The 18916-nt window shown below is 45.0% G+C and overlaps 1 protein-coding gene across 3 annotated transcripts in view; it reads left to right on the forward strand.

Annotated features, from left to right (window-relative positions):
* The first annotated feature begins 702 nt into the window (after positions 1-702).
* The window catches only part of PHAF1 (phagosome assembly factor 1), a 28275-nt gene continuing 10061 nt past the window's right edge, over positions 703-18916 (forward strand). The window contains exons 1-7 of one of the 3 annotated variants that reach the window (XM_060130558.1): positions 772-982; positions 6724-6806; positions 10800-10883; positions 15639-15682; positions 17513-17592; positions 17827-17921; positions 18762-18859. In XM_060130558.1, the coding sequence (XP_059986541.1) occupies positions 919-982; positions 6724-6806; positions 10800-10883; positions 15639-15682; positions 17513-17592; positions 17827-17921; positions 18762-18859 (548 nt within the window). In that variant the 5' untranslated portion in view covers positions 772-918. Of the gene's footprint in view, positions 744-771; positions 983-6723; positions 6807-10799; positions 10884-15638; positions 15683-17512; positions 17593-17826; positions 17922-18761; positions 18860-18916 lie in introns of those variants that run through there. The other 2 variants (XM_060130561.1, XM_060130560.1) reach the window with 2 other exon arrangements.

The following is an 18916-nucleotide window of genomic DNA, read 5'->3' on the forward strand; positions in this document are numbered from 1 at the left end:
AGTCGTCTCTGGCGGAGTCCGAGCTGCTGCCCTGGGGGCTGCGCACAGCTGAAGGTACTCAACCAGGAGCTCGGGCTTAGCTCCTCCCCTCTACCTTAGTCCTCTCCCTCAACTGCCCCCCGCCCCGCCCCTACACACATGCTCGAGCCCACTCCTCGTTTGCTTTGAGTTCGACCCGAGCCCCAGGGGCCGCAGCGAGAAGGAATCATTCCTGAACAACTAGAGGCAGCTGCGGCCGCTGTCAGTCTCGGCACCAACCGAGAGTGCCAGGGCGCTGGCGCGTCTTGGGCTTTGAGACTCCGTGTCCTCCCTCCCCGCTGGACCTCAGGTGGTGCGCCCTCGGAACTCGCCTTTTGCGCCCAGTGACTGTGAGTGGGCCGTACATGCAGAGACGGCAGACAGGTGCTGTACAGCCATGTCACATGCATGTATTGCGTGGTTCAGACATCCTTGTGTGAAACGTGTGCGGTGTGGTGTGCAGATGTAGAGGTTCACAGAGTACGGTGCTTCTCGTTCCAAGAGCGCCAGCACTTCCGGATGGTACTCTGAGGCCTCTCTCTGCCTTCGCCCGGACTGTCGCAGCAGCCTATCCGGAGTTTGCGCCTGAGTGACTCCGCCTTAGCTCCGCCCCCGCGATTGAAATCCCGCCTTCGCCCCGCCTCTGCCACACTTTACGGCCCCGCACGCCACTTTTGCCGCAGACGCTCCTGCTGCCGCCGCTGCTGAAGGCTGTTGCCGGTGAGGTGAGGTGAGGTCAGGTGAGGTGTGGTGTTGGGCCGGTAGCGTTGGCGACCGGGTAGAGGTGGAGAACAGGGCTGCCGCGGGTCGGCGGGGGCGGTGGGTCACCTGCTGCTTTGTTTCTTCAGCTCCGGTCCCGTCCGCACTGCCGCAGAGAGGCCGCCCCGGCGAGCCGAACCAATGCTGGATCTGGAGGTAGTGCCCGAGCGCTCTCTGGGAAATGAGCAATGGGAATTCGCTCTGGGTGAGTATGGGGTCCTCCCTCACGACCCTACTCGCTGATCCTTCCTTCCTTCCTTTCTGGCCCTTCCCACCTCTGGGCTCTGCTCCTTACTCCCCTGCGCCCGCGGCTCCTCGGCTCTTTGGAGCTCCAGCCACTAGATGCCCGCTCCGACCGCCCCGACCCGGCAGCGTACCGCTCTGCCAGGCCCTGACGCCCTTGCATCAGGCCTCAGCGGGGCCCCTCCTGGGGCAGTGCTTCAGTAATAATAACAATAACAATGGCTGACACGCCCCAAACATTGACTCAGGGCCAGGCCCCATTCTCCTCTGCATAATTATCTCAAGTATGCCGCCGGGGTTGCTACTCCTGTTATTTCTATCCCCATTTTACAGACCAAATAACTAAGAAGTGACTGACACCCTTAAACACCGCCACAGTGGTCTGTCTCCCTTTGCTTTTCTGGGCTGTGGGTAGCCTCTAGGAGAAACCCAGGCACTGTTCTCATCGTCAGATGTCGGGGATCTGGTCAAGGGAGTTAAGGAGAGTTTGTGTGTGTTAAAGGAAATTCTGACTAGCTTCCTTCTCGTTTTTATGTGGTTGATGTGTGGTGTAATCTAAACCCAGACCTTAGCCGAGAGAGTTAAAGGTTGAATGAAATAGGAGTTGGGGAAAGTAACATTTAGCTTGTAGAAAATGCAGGTTGGCCATTTTGTGAGTTTTGGCCCATTTTTTCCCTTTCCTCAACGTCACTACCTTTATGTGTACAATCATTTGCATTCGGTAACCCCAGAGGGTGTTTACTTTTATGTTCCAGCACTAGGAAGGAGGGGGTGGGGAGTGGGTGTCTGTGCTGTTTGTTTGTGCAGGGCTGAACTTTTGTCACATTAATTTGGGCTACTGGACTGAGGCAGCTGCTCCATTGGGCTATAGCTTATCCTTGAATCTGGAAGACTCATGTCTATGGAGATAGGGTAGTTGAGAAACTGCAGAACAGATTTGCTGGTAGGACTCTGCTGGTGCTCAGTGTCTCCGTGAACTGAACAACAATCCTCCTCTGGGTTGTAGGAGCCAGTTTTATTGAGAATTTTCAGTCACCTTCTCGCAACACTGCAGCTTCTTGTGAAGCACCAAGAACTTGATTGAGAGGCTAATAATAATATCTTTGCCGCCAGGCCCATTTGTCATGCTGATGCTGTTTGACTTCTAGTTAGGAAAGAACCTCCTCTAACCACAGCTTATGCTCATACCAAGACTTCACAGGGTGGAGTGAAAACTGTAACTGTAGCTTCAAACTGTGCTTGATGGTGTGACCAGGTTGTGGATCTCTGTAGTGCAGTCTCTGGGTCAAAAGTAGTGATTAGGATATCATTTGAGATTTCCAAAAAATTGGGTGGGAGAGTAAGGCTTTTTCTGTCAACTGTTGCTTTGATACCTTAACCCCTACTCCTAACTTTGCCAGTTTCTAGGAATTAAGGATTTGGGTAGTTCTTTTAGGCTGTCTAAGTAGCAACCACAAACAGTGAAAAGAGCATTTTTGTACATTGGGCCCGGACTTGAACTTTGAGTGAAAGCTTAGTTCCTCGGGGAACTAAGATCCCACAAGCCGCTCAGCATGACCAAAAAAAAAAATTCGTATTTTTGAATTGTGTCTGCCTGAGAGATGGTGGTCATTTAACTTCCCCAAGCTTTTTATAAAAAAGTAATTTTTCCCTCTTTCTCAATCTTCTTCCCAGCCCTCAACACATTTAAACTGCACTTGAGGCTGATAGGTAGGGATAGGTCTAGTAAGTGGATCTGTGCTTTAGAATTACATTCTTAGGCTAGACTAAAGTCACCACAACCCTGTAAGGTGACCTCCATTTGCCAGATGAAGAACAGGCTCGGAAAGGCAGAGAGGAGAAAAAGAAGCCTAACAGGGATTTTCTGCTTCTCACTGCTCTGTCCTGAGTATGGGCTCATCTTTGCCTCCAGGTTTCTTTTTGGAATCTGTGCAAATGCAGATATATCTAGCCCTTGCCATCATCCGCCTGGCACGGTGAGGAGCTGCATCCAGCTTTTTGGCTGCCTTCCTGGCCTTTGTGTACTCTTGGGAGATTAGGGAAATGCCAACAACACAGAGACAGGAAAGCCTAGGCAGAGAGGAATCTCTGAGAGTGCCACCCATGGGTTGACCAATGGTGGAGTAAAGGCAGTGCAAACTTGAAATGTTTTCAATGAGACTTGCAGGATGTATTGGTATGGAGACATATCTCTAAATTCGTTTTTAAATTAATCTTGAAAAAAATTGATAACTAACAAGGACCTACTGTATAGCACAGGGAACAGGGAACTCTTCTCAGTACTCTGTAATGACCTATATGGGAAAAGAATCTAAAAAAGAGTGGACATATGTATATGTATAACTGATTCACTTTGCTGTACAGCAGAAACTAACACAACATTTTATATCACCTATACTCCAATAAAAAAAATTTTTAAAAATTAATCTTGAAAATGCCCAAGCAAGGTAGATTTAAAGGGTCACTGGAGAATGGTCTTCTCTGAGATTACCTTGTTCCAGAGAGACTAGGGGCTTACTCTATTGAAGGGTCATTCTGTGGACTCTGCTTATAATCGTTGAAAATTGAGTAAGAAGTGGGCATAAGCCCTGAAGAGCTTAGTCTAGTGGGAGGGAAGGCGTACAGAAATAGTTCATTTTATTATAATGAGGTAGAGGTTGTATAGGGTGCTGTGGAAGGGGAGAAGAGACTTGACCTGACCTGGGAGTTCAGAGAAGGCTTCCTATTAATCTGTAGGAACCAATACCATTCCTGGAGCCAGTGAGCACCAGGAAGGCCCTATCAGAAGTCTACTGCCAGATTTTTCAACTACACTTCCATAGACATAAATCTTCCAGTCAAGTTTTAAAAAAAAAAAAATGGGAAAGATAGATGGTGTGGGGAGCTGCAAGCAACTTGGTATTTTAATTAGAGCATGATGTACTAGTGGAAGAAGATCAGATCCCCAGATTCCCTATTTGTAGTTAGCTGCCTGGGACACTATCAAAGAGTCTCTGTTCAGTGGAAAAAAGGATGTCTATTAGTAAAGTGTTGTGGGCATGGGTTTAGGAAGAAAGTTTGGTGACTAGATTTGGAGATATGGGTAAGGAAGAGGAATCTAGAGGTTTCTGGCTTGAGTGGCTGTGTTAGAGATGAGATCCAGAATACAAAGGAGAGGCCAGATTGAAGAGAAGATTAAAAAGTCACTTTTAATCTGTCAACTCTTCATTTGCCTTTTTTTAAAGGTTTATTTATTTATTTAAAATATTTATTTATTTATTTGGCTGCACCAGGTCTTAGTTGTGCCACGTGGGATCTTTAGTTGCGGCATGCGGGATCTAGTTCCCTGGCCAGGGATCAAACCTGGGCCCCCTGCATTGGGAGTGTGGAATCTTAACCACTGGACCACCAGGGAAGTCCCTATTTGCCTTTTGATATATACAGAAAACAGATTGAGATGTAAGTCAGAAACTAGTTGGTTGGGTGAGTGAGGGATGGGCAGAAGGAAATACTGCCCATCATAGAGACTTGGGAAAGTTGGAGGAACAGCAGGAAAGAGTGGTATTGATGGAGACAGGATGAGAATTCTCAGAGGGAGAGGGTGGTCCTAAGGGCCTACAGGATCTGTTTATTGTACCTAATTGCTTTATTTCACTCATTCAGAGCTCGACAGGTACATAGAACCACTTACTGTTGTGTGGTGGGCATGGTGATTGAGTGCTGAGGATACAGCCGTAAGACAGACATTGTCTCTGTCCTCAAGGAGGCATGTAGGGGAGACTCTTACAGATAAATAAATGGAATGGGAGGCTTCATTAGATAAGGCAGTCAGGGAAGTGAAGTGTGAGCCAAGACCTGAAGAGTGAGAAGAACCAGCTATGGGAAGAACATTTCAGCAGAGTTGAGTTAGTGCAAAAGCCTAAAGTGGCCAAGAGCTTGATGTGTGCTAGGAACAAAGGGAGGCTTGGTGAGCAGTGGAAAGAGTAGAGGAGGTGGCCAAGGTCCAGAATATTCAGGGCTGTTAGGTGATGGCATGTTGTTTGGGTTTTATCCCCCTGGATTGTGAAACCACTGGAGGGTTATAAGCAGGCAAATAATGAGTAAGGTGTAGGATGTGTAGACTGACCATATACTCCACACCCTTTGGGGGGGTTAGGTAACTCTTAGAGCTAGAATGGTGCTCGGGTTTCTTTGCCATATACATGGTTGGTTCCCTTTAGAGACCTTTTGTAGCCTTCCTTTACCAGCAGCTGTGTGACAACTGGTCGTTGGTGGCTGCTTTGTCTGCTCCAGGTGGGTTACTCCCTGGAAGCCTCAGGACCCAAAGATTCCAAGGCCAGGAATTTGATGTGGTTAGGTGCAAAAGAACCGTCCCTCAAGAAACTGGTTTGTGCCATGTGGCCTTCTCTTTCTCAGCACCTGAGGTTATCTGTCTTGCCTACATGGATGTTTGCCCATTCCCTATGGGAGAGACAGCATAGATGCTCCTCCATTTCAGGAATGGCGAAGCTGAATGGTGCATCAACTTGTTCATATTCTCAACAAACATTTAAGTCTCTACTGTGTGCCAGGCTCTATGCTATAGAAGGCTGGGAAGTACCTTAAGGTGTGGTTCCCTCCAACTTTCTTCAAACCATAGAATGGACCATTGAATGAAGGCAGGATTAGATCATTGTTTAAATGTAGATGGGTCACACATTTTTTAACTTTATAATTCTTTGTGTGTGAGCTCTTTTCTGCACATCTCTCCTGGAATCAGAGGTAAACTGATCTTGAATGTGAGCCACTGTGCTGCCCCAAGGTCATATGGTGGTCCTTCTTCCTTTCTCTTATTACCTAGCCCATAATCCTTCAGTCCCACTAAACAAATGTTTATTCAACAGCCACTGTATGGGTCCCCAGTGCTGGGGATCCAGAGAGTGGTGAATAACACAGACACTGTCCTTGCACTCATGAAGCTTTGTTTTTGGATTGTCTCTGAGTTTCTTCTTGTTTGAAATATAATGCACTCTGTGAGAACATACTTTTTGCTGTTCCCCATGAGTCCCTGGAATCTTTGAGATGTCATTGGGATCTGGATTTCTTAAACTGGGGGCATATGTAAATTTGTTTAAAATGGCCCACAAGTTAAAAAATCAAGTGTTAAGATTTAGAGGATGTTTGTGGGTTGATAAGTGAGAATCCATTGAAATCCTTCATAAAATAAGTTGATTCTGGTAATTGTGTGATATTTTTTTCACTTTTTAAATGAGCCCTTACAAATCATATGCTCCTGCAGACTAAAAGAGGAGACAGATATCAGAAAGGAAGAGAGGAAGGACCTGCCTAGGTTATATGTAATCATGGCAGAGTGAGAATCAGAACCTTGGCCTCCAGAGTCATGCAGTCAATGCATTTCTTACTCTATTCTTTGGTTCCAGCTGACTTGCTTTCTCTAAGCCCTTTGCCTGCTTGGGATCAACATGGAAGTCCCCATTTCCAGGAAGTCTTTTATATTTACTCCCTCCCCTTATACAATCCAATTATTCCCTTAGTGCTTGCCATTAACTTTATTCTCTAGCTCTTACTGCTTATTGAACGTTTATTTACTCAATATGTCCATAGACTTTAGTGGCGTCTGCTCCCACCCCAGGCTTTACTACAGGGACTAATGCCTAGTACAGTGATAGATGCCAGTAAATGGATAGCCCAAGTAACCACACAGGTGTCCTTGCTTTATTTCAGGAATGCCTCTGGCTCAGGCAGTAGCCATTCTTCAGAAGCACTGTCGCATCATAAAAAATGTCCAGGTTCTCTACAGTGAACAGGTGAGTGGTGGCTGATTTGTTTACTGAAATAGCATCCCTACTCAGTGAATCATTTCTGGAAGCTGATGCTCTGGGAGATACTGACTGGCAGGAATTCCTAGGTCAATGCATTTGAATGGGAGAGTCTTCAACACTAGTCAGTTACCAAGTACATTTTCTTTGATTCTGAAACTTGTGGTTTTGATAATCTAGTGCTGCCAAGCTTAGACAAGCCGTAATAACCAAACTTGGTTTTTTTATTATGTTTGACTTACCTACTGGCTCTTAAAAGGGGCTTTTTCAGTGGGAGGTCACCTCAGGGATTGTCTGGTCTTCTAGGGTGCTTGCCTTCCACTTTCATGTTTAGTCTTTTCTGCTTTGTTGATTGCTTTGGTTTGTGTTCAGGATTGTTGCAGTACAGATTTCTAGCTAGCACAGCATCCCAGACTTGAAAAAAAGCAGGTATAGCTCACCCCTTTACTGAGAATGATCTGATATACGGAAATTACAAAACATTGGCTCCAAGTTAATGGACATGTTTTACTTTTTTTTTTTTTTTTTTTGGTCTGATTTATGGTAGTCTCTATTAATGTTGTGCCCAGAATTAACCCCTATAGTATAATGTTATATGTACCTACAAGGACCTTTTCAGTTTCCAGAAAGAGTATACTATATTTTAGGTTGGCACTGGAGCAGAACTTTTTGAACATCAGGATTTCTTTTATTAGGTTTTATAAGTAAAGTTAGAAACATTTTTATAGACCTTTAGAAATAAGATTCTTCTTATCTCTAAAAATGCAGTCTCCCTTCTGTTGAACTCACTGGAATCCGTAGTTCTTCTGGACACAGACACTATGGAGCAACCTTTGTGGTGCCCTGTGTGTCATAAACCTCAGGGAATAGTTTTGATCCTACACAGGCTATAAGATGTTCTCAGTGCCTTTTCTGAGACCCTTTAAGTACCAAAATGATGATTTTATTTCCATTTGTTTCAATTAGTTTCTGATCCTAAAGCAACTGACAGCTTCTTTTTGACATGAAGAATGTTGTGGATTAGAGGTGGGTGAGATTTCTGTGAGGCTTCCCAGTTTGGCTTAGTGTCAGAGTTGAGCCTGTTACCTATACCCAAACATTATATTTCATAGTACTGTACCCCTCTGCCAGCCTAGTGAGGCCCATGTGAGGGGTCCTTCTGAGACAGGGAATGCTTAATCTCCAAGCAAGTGCTTGGATATTCTTGTGCCTACCACAAAACACAGAACTTGGGCAGAGGTTCGTGGAGCCACAATGCCAAAATGGTTTCTCATTTATTAAATGAAGAATGGTGACTTCCTCTTTTTTGCACTCAGATCATCCCTAACCTTATTTGACTTTCAGTGTTAGACCATGAGGGACTTACTCAGGACAGGTAGCAGCCATCAAAACAGGGATAATGGGCTTACTTCTTGAACTTATAGCCACCAGTACATTTAGTTAAATCAGATTTAAGCACCCAAGATTAGATACATTAGAAAGTAGGCTTTAAACTTTCTTAACCAATTATTTTAAATGAAGTATATTTCATATATCACTACCTTGTTGTCTGTCATTCCAGTCTTTGGGTACAAATAGTAGTTTTAACTTTTAACATTAATTAAGCTAATTTCCCCCAGTGTCTTCTAAGCAGCTGGAATCATAGGGTTTTGGGGGTTTTTTTGTTTGTTCTATTTATTTATTTACTTTTGGCTGCATTGGGTCTTTGTTGCTGCATGCGGGGCTTTTCTCTAGTTGCAGCGAGCAGGGACTACTCTTCATTGCGGTGGCTTCTCTTGTTGCGGAGCACAGGCTCTAGGTGCACGGGCTTCAGTAGTTGTGGCACACAGGCTCACTAGTTGTGGCTCACGGGCTTAATTGTTCCGCGGCATGTGGGATCTTCCCGGGCCAGGGCTCAAAACTGTGTCTCCTGTATTGGCAGGTGGATTCCCAACCACTGCGCCACCAGGGAAGCCCCCGGAATCATAGGTTTTTAAATCCAGACCTTGGTTCAGATCTATGCTTTTCCCCATTTCTTGGTTGTCCGACTGTAGCAAGTTAATAACCCGACTGGTTCTCCTTCTGTAAAGTGGATATGGTTTCCTTATAATAGAATAATCTTTTGATGAGGATCAAGAGGAAATAGTCTCTCATATGGTGCTTCTTAAATGTGGATCCTGTCCTCTTCTGCCGTCCTTCCCTTCCTTTCCCATTTGTGTCTTTGCTTCCCATCATGTGCAGAAAATCATTTGGCCCCATTAAACATTTCAGAAATATCTTGTCTCTAGCAAATCACACCTTGGAAATTAAATGTGCATATCAAGTAGGTCCCATCTTTCTTACAGGGAAGAGATGTTAACAACTAGCAGAGACAGCTTTACTGAACTGGAAAGTACCTGCTTAAACACCACATAGTACATATGCATTTTGGTTCTGTAGATATAAAGTACTAATAAAACATTAATTGTGAGGATGATTTGCTTGCTTTTGAAAATTGCTTGCTTTTGAAAATTGCTTAGTTATGTCCTGAATTGTAACAATGGCAGGGAAAAAAATGATCAGATGTTGGGAGCGTGTAAGAAAATTCAGATACTCCAAGCAAGGATCTTGAAAGATGCTAAAATCTTGCTTCATCCTGCTTACCACCATGGACTAGCCCTCTCAGAAATAGAACTGTGTATTCTGGGTTGAGAGTAAGTGACCTAAGGTCAGGGTTCATTATTCCATTATCGTGCTTGACACCTAATGGTTTAGACATTCATACAGAGCTACTGGAAAATTACAACATTCTTTCTTCTAGTGTTTGCCAGGCATAATGGTGCCACCTGGGCCTGCTGTCTTGTGAAGCTCAGTGGGGTGGAGGGGAGCAGACAATCTGAGCTAATCTCAGAAAGCTCTTTCTAGAGAATTTTTCCAGTAAGGCCCACACCAGCAGTGGCACCTGGCCTTCCAGCCCATATCTCTGTCTCTCACAGGCATACTTTCATTTACTGGGCCTACCTTGAGAAGCTCTATAAAGAAACTTGTCTAAGCCCTTTTGACAGCTGTGTGCCAGTTTCAAGAAGGGGCAGGGGTTTGGATGGTGGTGTTTTTCTTCTACTTCTGGGCAGCCTGGTTCAGGCATATGGAGAGTCTTCAGACTTTGAATTGATTGCATTGGCATAGAAGCAGGCAGGTGGGGCAGACTCTAGGAAAGAGTACTGTATGCTGAGTGCTGAGCTTGGTGCTTTCTGATCTACTATCTATGTCCTCATAACAACCCTGGAGGGGAAGGGATGATGGTATTCCCATGAAGAAACTAGAGCTCAGAGAAGTTTAGAGAGTCACTTAAGGTCACCAGCTCACCAAGACAGAAGGCCAGCTCTGTCCACTGCTTTGCTGCTGCTCCCCTCCCCTCAGGACTCAGAAGGGGCAAATGTAGAAATATGACTCCTTAGGTATTAGACTTGGGCTTTTCACTTTCTGATACGGGATGGTGCGGGGAGGGAGGGAGGAGTAAAAGTGTCATCTCATACATAATCAGATCACAAGGTACTTCTTTGTCCTGGAATCTGGCATAAAACAGTCAAAGAATAAAATGTGTTTTCCTGTGGGTGGTACAGACAGCCTGGGAGTGAACGGACATAGGTTCAGCTAACATGCATTCACCATTACTTGCTGAGTTTGGATCCTGGCGAGGCCTTTTACAAGGCTTTTATTCCTCATCAACTACTCTGTAGGTTTGACAGCAGTAAACCCATGCTACAATGTGGACCCGGGACCCTTGAAAGAAAATGGCCTGTATACTCACATAATTTTGGCCTTTTCCCCCAGGTAATAACTCAAAGGCTGGAAGTAGAGGACACTGCGTTCACAAACCAGTTTCTGGCTTCCAAACCTGTCAGCTGTCTACACTTAGATATTCCCTGTACACTGCATTTATGTTATAAGGTTTCAGTGGGTGCTGGTGAGAATACTACATGTTCAGAGTGTGTATTTATTTATTATTTTGTTTTTTTGTAGTCTCCTCTAAGCCATGACCTCATCCTTAACCTGACTCAGGACGGGATCAAACTACTGTTTGATGCTTTCAATCAGAGACTTAAGGTAACTATAAATGACGAGTAAAGTTTCACGTCAGGCTGATTAACGTGTGACGTTGTGGGATGTTTCTGAAACTCATAAGTGGGAGTAGACTTTTGTGTTTTAGAGACAACCACAATATAGGGGACTGAAGCTGTGCCTGTTCCCCTAAAAAGAGAGAAGCTGGGGGTGGATTGGGATGGTTGGAAAGAGGCTGGGAAGGACTCCAGCCCCAGGCTGCAGAGGTGAAGGGGAAAGAGTGTTGAAGATTTGGGCTGTGGGGAGGGGGCTTTTATGTTGAATAGGAAAATGAGAGGAGCTAAGTATTTGGCATTTATTTTATTTATTTATTTTTGGCTGCGTTGGGTCTTCATTGCTGCGTGCGGGCTTTCTCTAGTTGCGGTGAGTGGGGACTCTTCTTCCTTGCGGTGCGTAGGCTTCTCATTGCGGTGGCTTCTCTTGTTGCAGAGCACAGGCTCTAGGCACGTGGGCTCAGTAGTTGTGGCTCGTGGGCTCTGGAGCGCAGGCTCAGTAGTTGTGGCGCACGGGCTTAGTTGCTCCGCGGCATGTGGGATCTTCCCGAACTGGGGCATGAACCCGTGTCCCCTGCATTGGCAGGCAGACTCTCAACCACTGCGCCACCAGGGAAGCCCTAGTAAGGTTTTTATATCTTGTTGTTTTGCTTCATTCTTGGGTCAAACAATAAGACTGGGAATATGAAAAATGGAAACTGTTCTTCCTAAAATGCTGAAGCTTGGACCTTAACACCACCAGCACTGAGTTGATTCTTGAGCCCCTTTAAAAAGAAATGTAGGGCTTCCCTGGTGGCACGGTGGTTGGGGGTCCGCCTGCCAATGTAGGGGGCGCGGGTTCGTGCCCCAGTCCGGGAGGATCCCACGTGCCGTGGAGCAGCTGAGCCCGTGAGCCATGGCCGCTGGGCCTGTGCGTCTGGAGCCTGTGCTCCGCAGCGGGAGAGGCCGCAGCAGTGAAAGGCCCGCATACTGCAAAAAAAAAAAGGAAATGTAAACAAACAACTTGCTGGTATGTAGGGTTGTCTTAATTGGCAGTCAAGTGCAGTTTACTAACACCTGTTTCAGTCCACGATGTTTTTAATACACTATTTACAAATGCCTGGACATGAAAGGTTAGTCATGTGACATCAGACTCATGCCTCAGAGTCATAAGGTTGAAGTGGCTCAGGGCAGTGGCATGCCAGAGCCATCGTCCTGGTTAGGTTACATATAGAGTTGTCTTTCCAAAAGGCTTGGAAGACAACATGGAAAAATGATCTGTACATGGAATAAGAATTCCTCATTTATGACGGTTTTCCAAAAGGAAAGTTTGATGTGAACATTCTTATCCCCACAACACCCTTGCCTCCTCTTGTAGGCTCAGTCATCCTGTCTTTACTGACCAGAAGTTCCACACTGGCAAAGGGTAGAAGGTGGTCTTCAGTGTGGCTTCTTCACAAATTAGGGGAAATTAATCTGGAAACACCTTTACAAAGAGTCATTTGTTTTTAACTTGGTAAATCCACTTTAGGAAACATAACCCAAAAAGATTATGGGGAGGGTAGTAATGCCAGATATTTACAGCAGGGCTTTTCATAGTAATGAAAAGCCAGAAGCAACCTAAATAGACAACAGTGGGCGATAGATAGGCAGCGTACCATAGAGTTACAGCATGGTGAGGACAATATTATATATTTAGTGAGCACTTAGTATACGTTAGGCACATGGCTGAGTGTTTCCCATGCATTTCCTAATTTAATCTTAACAAGCCTGTAAGTGGTACTTCTTACCAATGAAATAACAGAGGGACAGGGTAAGTGGTCTAGCTGACACCAAGCTTTTAACCCTATGTTACCAGAGTGCAGTAACTGGCCACTGGGAATAGAAATGGCTTAGGTTTGTTGATGAGTATGGGAAATAGATGTGATAAAAGCTGAAGAAAATAGTGTAAGCATACTATGCAGAAAAGTGAGGAATGGGAAAAGAGATAGAATAGAACCTTCTCTCTGCCTTCTGTGGGATCCCTATGAAGAAAGAGGGGCTGGGGCCCTGCCTGAGCCTCTGGAAACTGAGGAAGTAATCCCTCAGGTGCCTTGGTTGGTACCAAGTCTCACCTCACCCATCTGCCTGCCCCTCCATCCAAGGGCTTCAGAAGCTGCTTCTCCCCAATGCTATGTCCTGCAGTTTCCCCATCCTCTCACTCCCTATCTATGAGAGAGCATTATGGAATGAGTCTTCACAAGTCACAATCTTTACAGCCACATGTCTTTTCCTTTCCTATCTTGGGTGCTGCCATGTCTTCTCTTCTAGGGAAATCAAGGTCTTTTCCAGCCCAGAGGGTGGAAAACCATGGACTTCAGATTTCCCCAGCTACTTGTCCCTATGGCCCAGCAAGCTCCATAGGTCAAAATCTGCTTGTTGATTCTGGCAAGGGACCCAGAGTGCTGACTGTCTTGGAGTCCTTCGTGTCACAGGTGCCACGCCATAAGTGTTGGTGTGGGCTGTTGGCAGGTGAATGATAGTGTCACAGCAAGAATATCCTGGAGGCCCACAGGGTGAGCGATGGGCAGCCCTTGGGGGATCGTTAGCCAGCCATAGTAGTAGCACTCAAAGAGGCAGAGTGCTTGCCTCTGCTATACAAGCAGGGATTCTGGCTGAGGGTTGAGGCCTCTGCCAGCATGGGACCCCGACCTCAGTAAAATGGCATACCAGTGTGGCATAATACACTGCCATGCCCAGGCTTTCTGAAGGTAGTGTCATGAATCACAGCTATTCCCCTGCCCTTGCATGACCTCTCTTGGCACCACTTTTCATATTTTTGAGCTTCATATTGCCCTTAGCTATCTTCATACCCAGCTGACTCCCTGACATGTGTTGTATACCTCCTCTGTGCAAACTAATCAGCCAGACCTCAAGGGGCTTAACTCAGTGGTACCAGGGAACAGCATATGCTAATAGCGGTACCAGTGAGCAGCATATACTAATAGTGTAGGAAAGGGTAGATTGAAGTGCTACAACAGCCCAGCAGAGGGAGTGATTCTTAGCAGCAGGTAGGATCAGAATAGCTGCACCTTATAGTGAAGAGGTGCCCAATTTGTGGTTCAGTTATGATTCTCAAACAAAGTTAGAGACAAGTCTGACCAAGAATGAACTGCCTGTTATGTCTCTGTTCCTGTGACAATGCCAGATGCTCCTGTACCCAGTGTCCCACACCCCTTCCCAGGATGAAGCCCTGATTGTCAGGGCAAACAGACGTTGAACCAGCTCTGCTTGTGCTTCTTCAATGGGGGCCAAACCTCCCAGCTGTAGGATACCAGATGGTGCTCTAGGCCTCAGCCAGCTATGCTACTGCCTGCCTAGCCCTTGACGCCATTGTCATAAAAGACTTCACAACGCTCATTACTTGGCATCGCTAGTGGCTGAGAGTTCGATACCTTTTCCTTTGTCTCATTCCTGAGTTCTTGACATTTCATCTGAGGCTGAACCTTTTGAAACTTCACAAGGGTCCTGAGGTTCTCCAGGTTTGACCAGATGCTCTTCGTTAGGGATATAGCTGAATATTGTCACACTTGACCTAAGCTAATGTAATATGACTTGTTTTCTAGTAGGATAGACCTCTCCCTCCATCTTTTTTTGTTTTTGTAAACCACAGTATTTTGAAGCTATTTTTGAAAGGGACTTGATTTGGGTTTTTATAATGCAGCAAAGTATATAATAAAAGGAAGGGGGCTCAGTATCCCCCTTACAGGTTACAGCCTTCACAAACTGCATGAATTTGTTTCTGTGAAGGGTTTTACTGTCCTGTAGCATGGTATGTACAATCTTTTATGTGACCCAGCACTAGATGATATCTAAAAACCTGATGCAGAACGTCCATGGACATCTGTTGAACAATCCACTAGAAAGAGGGGTAGGGTGAGTTTATGCTGTGTGTGTGGTATGGGTTTTTCTTCCAGAGTTAAAAATAAGAACAGGGGCTTCCCTGGTGGGGCAGTGGTTAAGAATCCGCCTGCCAATGCAGGGGACACGGGTTTGAGCCTTGGTCCGGGAAGATCCCACATGCCGCAGAGCAGCTAAGCCTGTGTGCCACAACTACTGAACCTGCACTCTAGAGCCCATGAGCCACAACTACTGAAGCCAGCGCACCTAGACCCCGTGCTCCACAAGAAGAGAAGCACTGCAATGAGAAGCCCATGTGCCGCAACGAAGAGTAGCCCCTGCTTGCTGCAACTAGAGAAAGCCCGTGTGCAACAACAAAGACCCAACACAGCCATAAACAAACAAAACAAATAAATAAATTTAATTAAACAAAAACAAAAGAATCCGCCTGCCAATGCAGGAGACACGGGTTCGATCCCTGGTCCAGGAAGATCCCACATGCCACAGAGCAACTAAGCCCATGCACCACAACTACTGAGCCTGCGCTCTAGAGCCTGCAAGCCACAACTACTGAGCCCATGTGCCACAACAACTGAAGCCCGCGTGCCTAGAGCCCATGCTCCCAACAAGAGAAGCCACCACAATGAGAAGCCTGTGCGCCACAACCAGAGAAGAGCCCGCATGCAGCAACGAAGACCCAACACAGTCAAAAATAAAATAAATAAAATAAATAAATTTATATATTAAAAAAAACGTAATGTGCAGTGCTTCAGGAGAATTTCAACTAGTGATAATTTTTTTTCTTCACTACTCTATAAATGTCTTTCTAATTAATCTTTTTCAACTGCAGAGCACTAACAGCTCTTAAACATTTGCTTTTTGTTTTTAGGTGATTGAAGTATATGACTTGACTAAAGTAAAGTTAAAATATTGGTAAGTTTTCTCCCGGTATGTGTCATAGGCTTGGTACACAAGGGCTTTATCTACTACCCATATTAAGTTAGTAAAGGATTCCCATGTGCAGCAGTTCTGGGATTACAGCCTGGTGCCATGATTTCCTCGTGCAGCCTCCAAGTCTACTCAGTTTCCTGAGGAAGAGAAGGAAACCTCATTAAGAACACACTGTGTGTAAAACACTTCACATATGTGACAACTTATTTAATCCCACAACAAAGCAGGACCTCAGTTCAGAGGTTTGTGACTGTCCCCTGGGTCATAGCTACCCTTCCCTGCATGGCCTCTTTTGGCACCTCTTTATGTGTTCATTACCAACAGAGGTGGGACAAACCAGATACATCTGACTTCAAGGCCTATGCTAAAGAGAATGCCAAAAGGATTACTATTTGGGGGGCCAAAATCTGCTTTTTAGAATGAAAATGGGATGTATTTGTGCCTGTATGATGCACAAATATTTGAACCTCCATTATGGTAAGGCGCTGTGCTGGCATCTAGAATATTCCGTTCAGTAAGCTTCCTTAACAGGCTTACCTTCTCTGAGGGTGTGTAAGGGATCAGTTCCTGGGCTGACTCAAGCAGTGTTTGCCAGCAGAGAAGTGGATAAAGCAAATGCATAATAGCACTGACCCCTGCAGATTCTGATTGTCTTTTAGTCTTGTTGGGGCCTTCTGTACCTCAGGGTCTGCACTTGAGACCTGCCCTCTTAAGAGACAGTGGTGGGTAAGAGTGAGGGTTCTAGAGTCAGGCTTCCCTGGGTTTGGGTTATGACTTCTTCATTTTATTACTCTGTGAAATTGGGCAAGTCACTTAAGCTCTTTGAGTTTGTTTTCTCATCAGAGAAATGAAACCAATAATCAGGTTGCTGGGTTAGGAAGATGACATGAGATAATACTGGTAAAGCATATAGCACAGTGCCTCGTTAAAAACAGCGGTTCCAGATGCAAGCTATTATATATAGAATAGATAGACAACAAGGTCCTACTGTATAGCATGGGAAACTATTTTCGGCATCCTGTAATAAACCATAATGGAAAGACTATGAAAAAGAATGTATATATAATTGAATCACTTTGCTGTACAGCAGAAATTAACAGAACATTGTAAATCAACTATACTTCAATAAAATAAATATTTTAAAAAGCAGAGGTGTTCCATAAGTGATAATTAATTTTTTTTAAAGTATTCTTAACCTTAAACATTTTCCTTAAAATTGTAAATGATTTATCTTCATGCTCATTATCTGAAATCATTCGCCTCTCTTTGCTCCCAAGCCCACCCCCCTCCCAGGTATTTTTCCTTTGCTTGGGATCCATTCCTCCCCATCCACATACCCGTTCACCCAATCCATGAGTGCTGGTTCTTCTGCTTGTTAGGAAAACAAGCTGCCTAGCTTGGCTGTACCCTTTTAAGACATTCATCCCTTTTTAAGAAAGCTCCTTTTCAAGCCAAACTACTAGTATGCATCCTGGGAAAACACATTAACAATGTCTATTTCTGAGTACTCTTTATCCAAGTCCAAATGCCATGGGGCTGAGGCCAGATTGATTTCCTTCTGAACTGGCCTGGTGGCCACAAATGTCTTGGGAGGTCCTAGAGGACTAATTCTCTGTATCAACCTCAGGAGAATTGACTATTTATGACCTCATTTATTGTCTCATTTAAAAGTTCTATAGTTAAACTTTTATTTTGATACAATAGTAGACTCACTCGCCTGTGTTTTAAGCGTAACTCTTCCAGCCACCATCTCTAATGATCTGTGAGCCCATCTTGCAAAGCCTGGTATTAAAAAGTATCTCTGTTTTTCAGTGGTGTGCATTTCAATTCTCAAGCCATAGCTCCCACCATTGAGCAGATTGACCAGTCTTTTGGTGCGACCCATCCTGGAGGTAAGCCAAGTCCATTTGATTCCTCTGGTCATCTGTAGCCATGTTCCTGTCGGATTTGGGGATTGGTACTTGGGTGTGAAGGAAAGCTCTTTCCTCTTGTTTTCAGTCTAGTAGGTCAGTTCAGAAATGAGACACAAGGAAGGTGTTGCCAGCCATTACTCCCTGCCAGGCTGGTTTGTGTTCACAACTTCTGATGCCATTCAACCATGCCATTTCTTCTCCCCACTCCCACAGTGTACAACTCCGCTGAGCAGCTCTTCCACCTCAACTTCAGAGGACTGTCTTTCTCTTTTCAGCTAGATTCATGGACTGAGGCTCCCAAGTACGAGGTTAGCCTTTCTCTTTCCCTGATATTTATTGCCCGGTGCCCAGGTGACATGGGTCAGCAGAGTACCATTGGAGGAGGCTGGATAGGTGCTCTTTCCTTGGATTCCTGATCTCTGAGGTCTTCGGAGGCCAATGGGGGGTACAGTGGGGGAAGCTGATAGAACAAAGCCCAGGCTGGCATTCCCAGGAAGAGGGCGCTTTCAACTGAAGAGTGAGGTCGAGCTCACTTTGCAGAGGTAAATCCACGTCGTGTGCTTTAAAACTCCAAATCCACAGTTTTTCTTAATGGCCTGGAATTTGAGAGAATTCATCCTTAGGCAACAGCATCCTTAGTGTTATGAAATGATAGCTTTTTGTAAGTTTTACATTTTATTAAAGGAGGCATTTCTGCATTTTCTCCCTGATGAAGGAATGAAAAGCTAAGTAAAATTAAAGATGAACTTGCATGATTAGGTGAATTTATTGACCTGGAGACAGGTTGGACTGTGTGCTTTGACCTGGCCAGTTTTTTTTTAATATCAAGAGTTTTAATCTTGATAAATACAACAAGCAAACTTCAAAGTTTCTCAGAAACCACAGTCCCATCTTTCTACACTGTAGGTAACCATACCCATTTTTATAGATGAGGAAATAGATACAGAAAATTTGTACCAGGTAAGGCAGTACCAGTAGCAGAGTTCTATCTGAAACTGAGATATTCCTATTCTAAATTCCTTACTTTTAAGGAACTTTTAACGTGACCTGGCCAGTTCTTGAAGGCCATGAGTGTCAGGAAAGTGCCAGAGCCTGAGTCGGATGGCCCACAGTGTGCTTTTATTAAAATATTTGTCTTGTGTTTGCAGCCCAATTTTGCCCATGGTCTGGCTTCTCTCCAGATACCCCACGGAGCAACTGTGAAACGAATGTACATCTACAGTGGAAACAGCCTACAGGATACCAAGTACGTGTAGGGGAGCACAAGCTTCATGCTAAGGCCATGGGCTCCCTGGGAGGGAGG

Source organism: Lagenorhynchus albirostris, chromosome 19 (assembly GCF_949774975.1).
Source record: "Lagenorhynchus albirostris chromosome 19, mLagAlb1.1, whole genome shotgun sequence".
NCBI classification, from domain to species: domain Eukaryota; kingdom Metazoa; phylum Chordata; class Mammalia; order Artiodactyla; family Delphinidae; genus Lagenorhynchus; species Lagenorhynchus albirostris.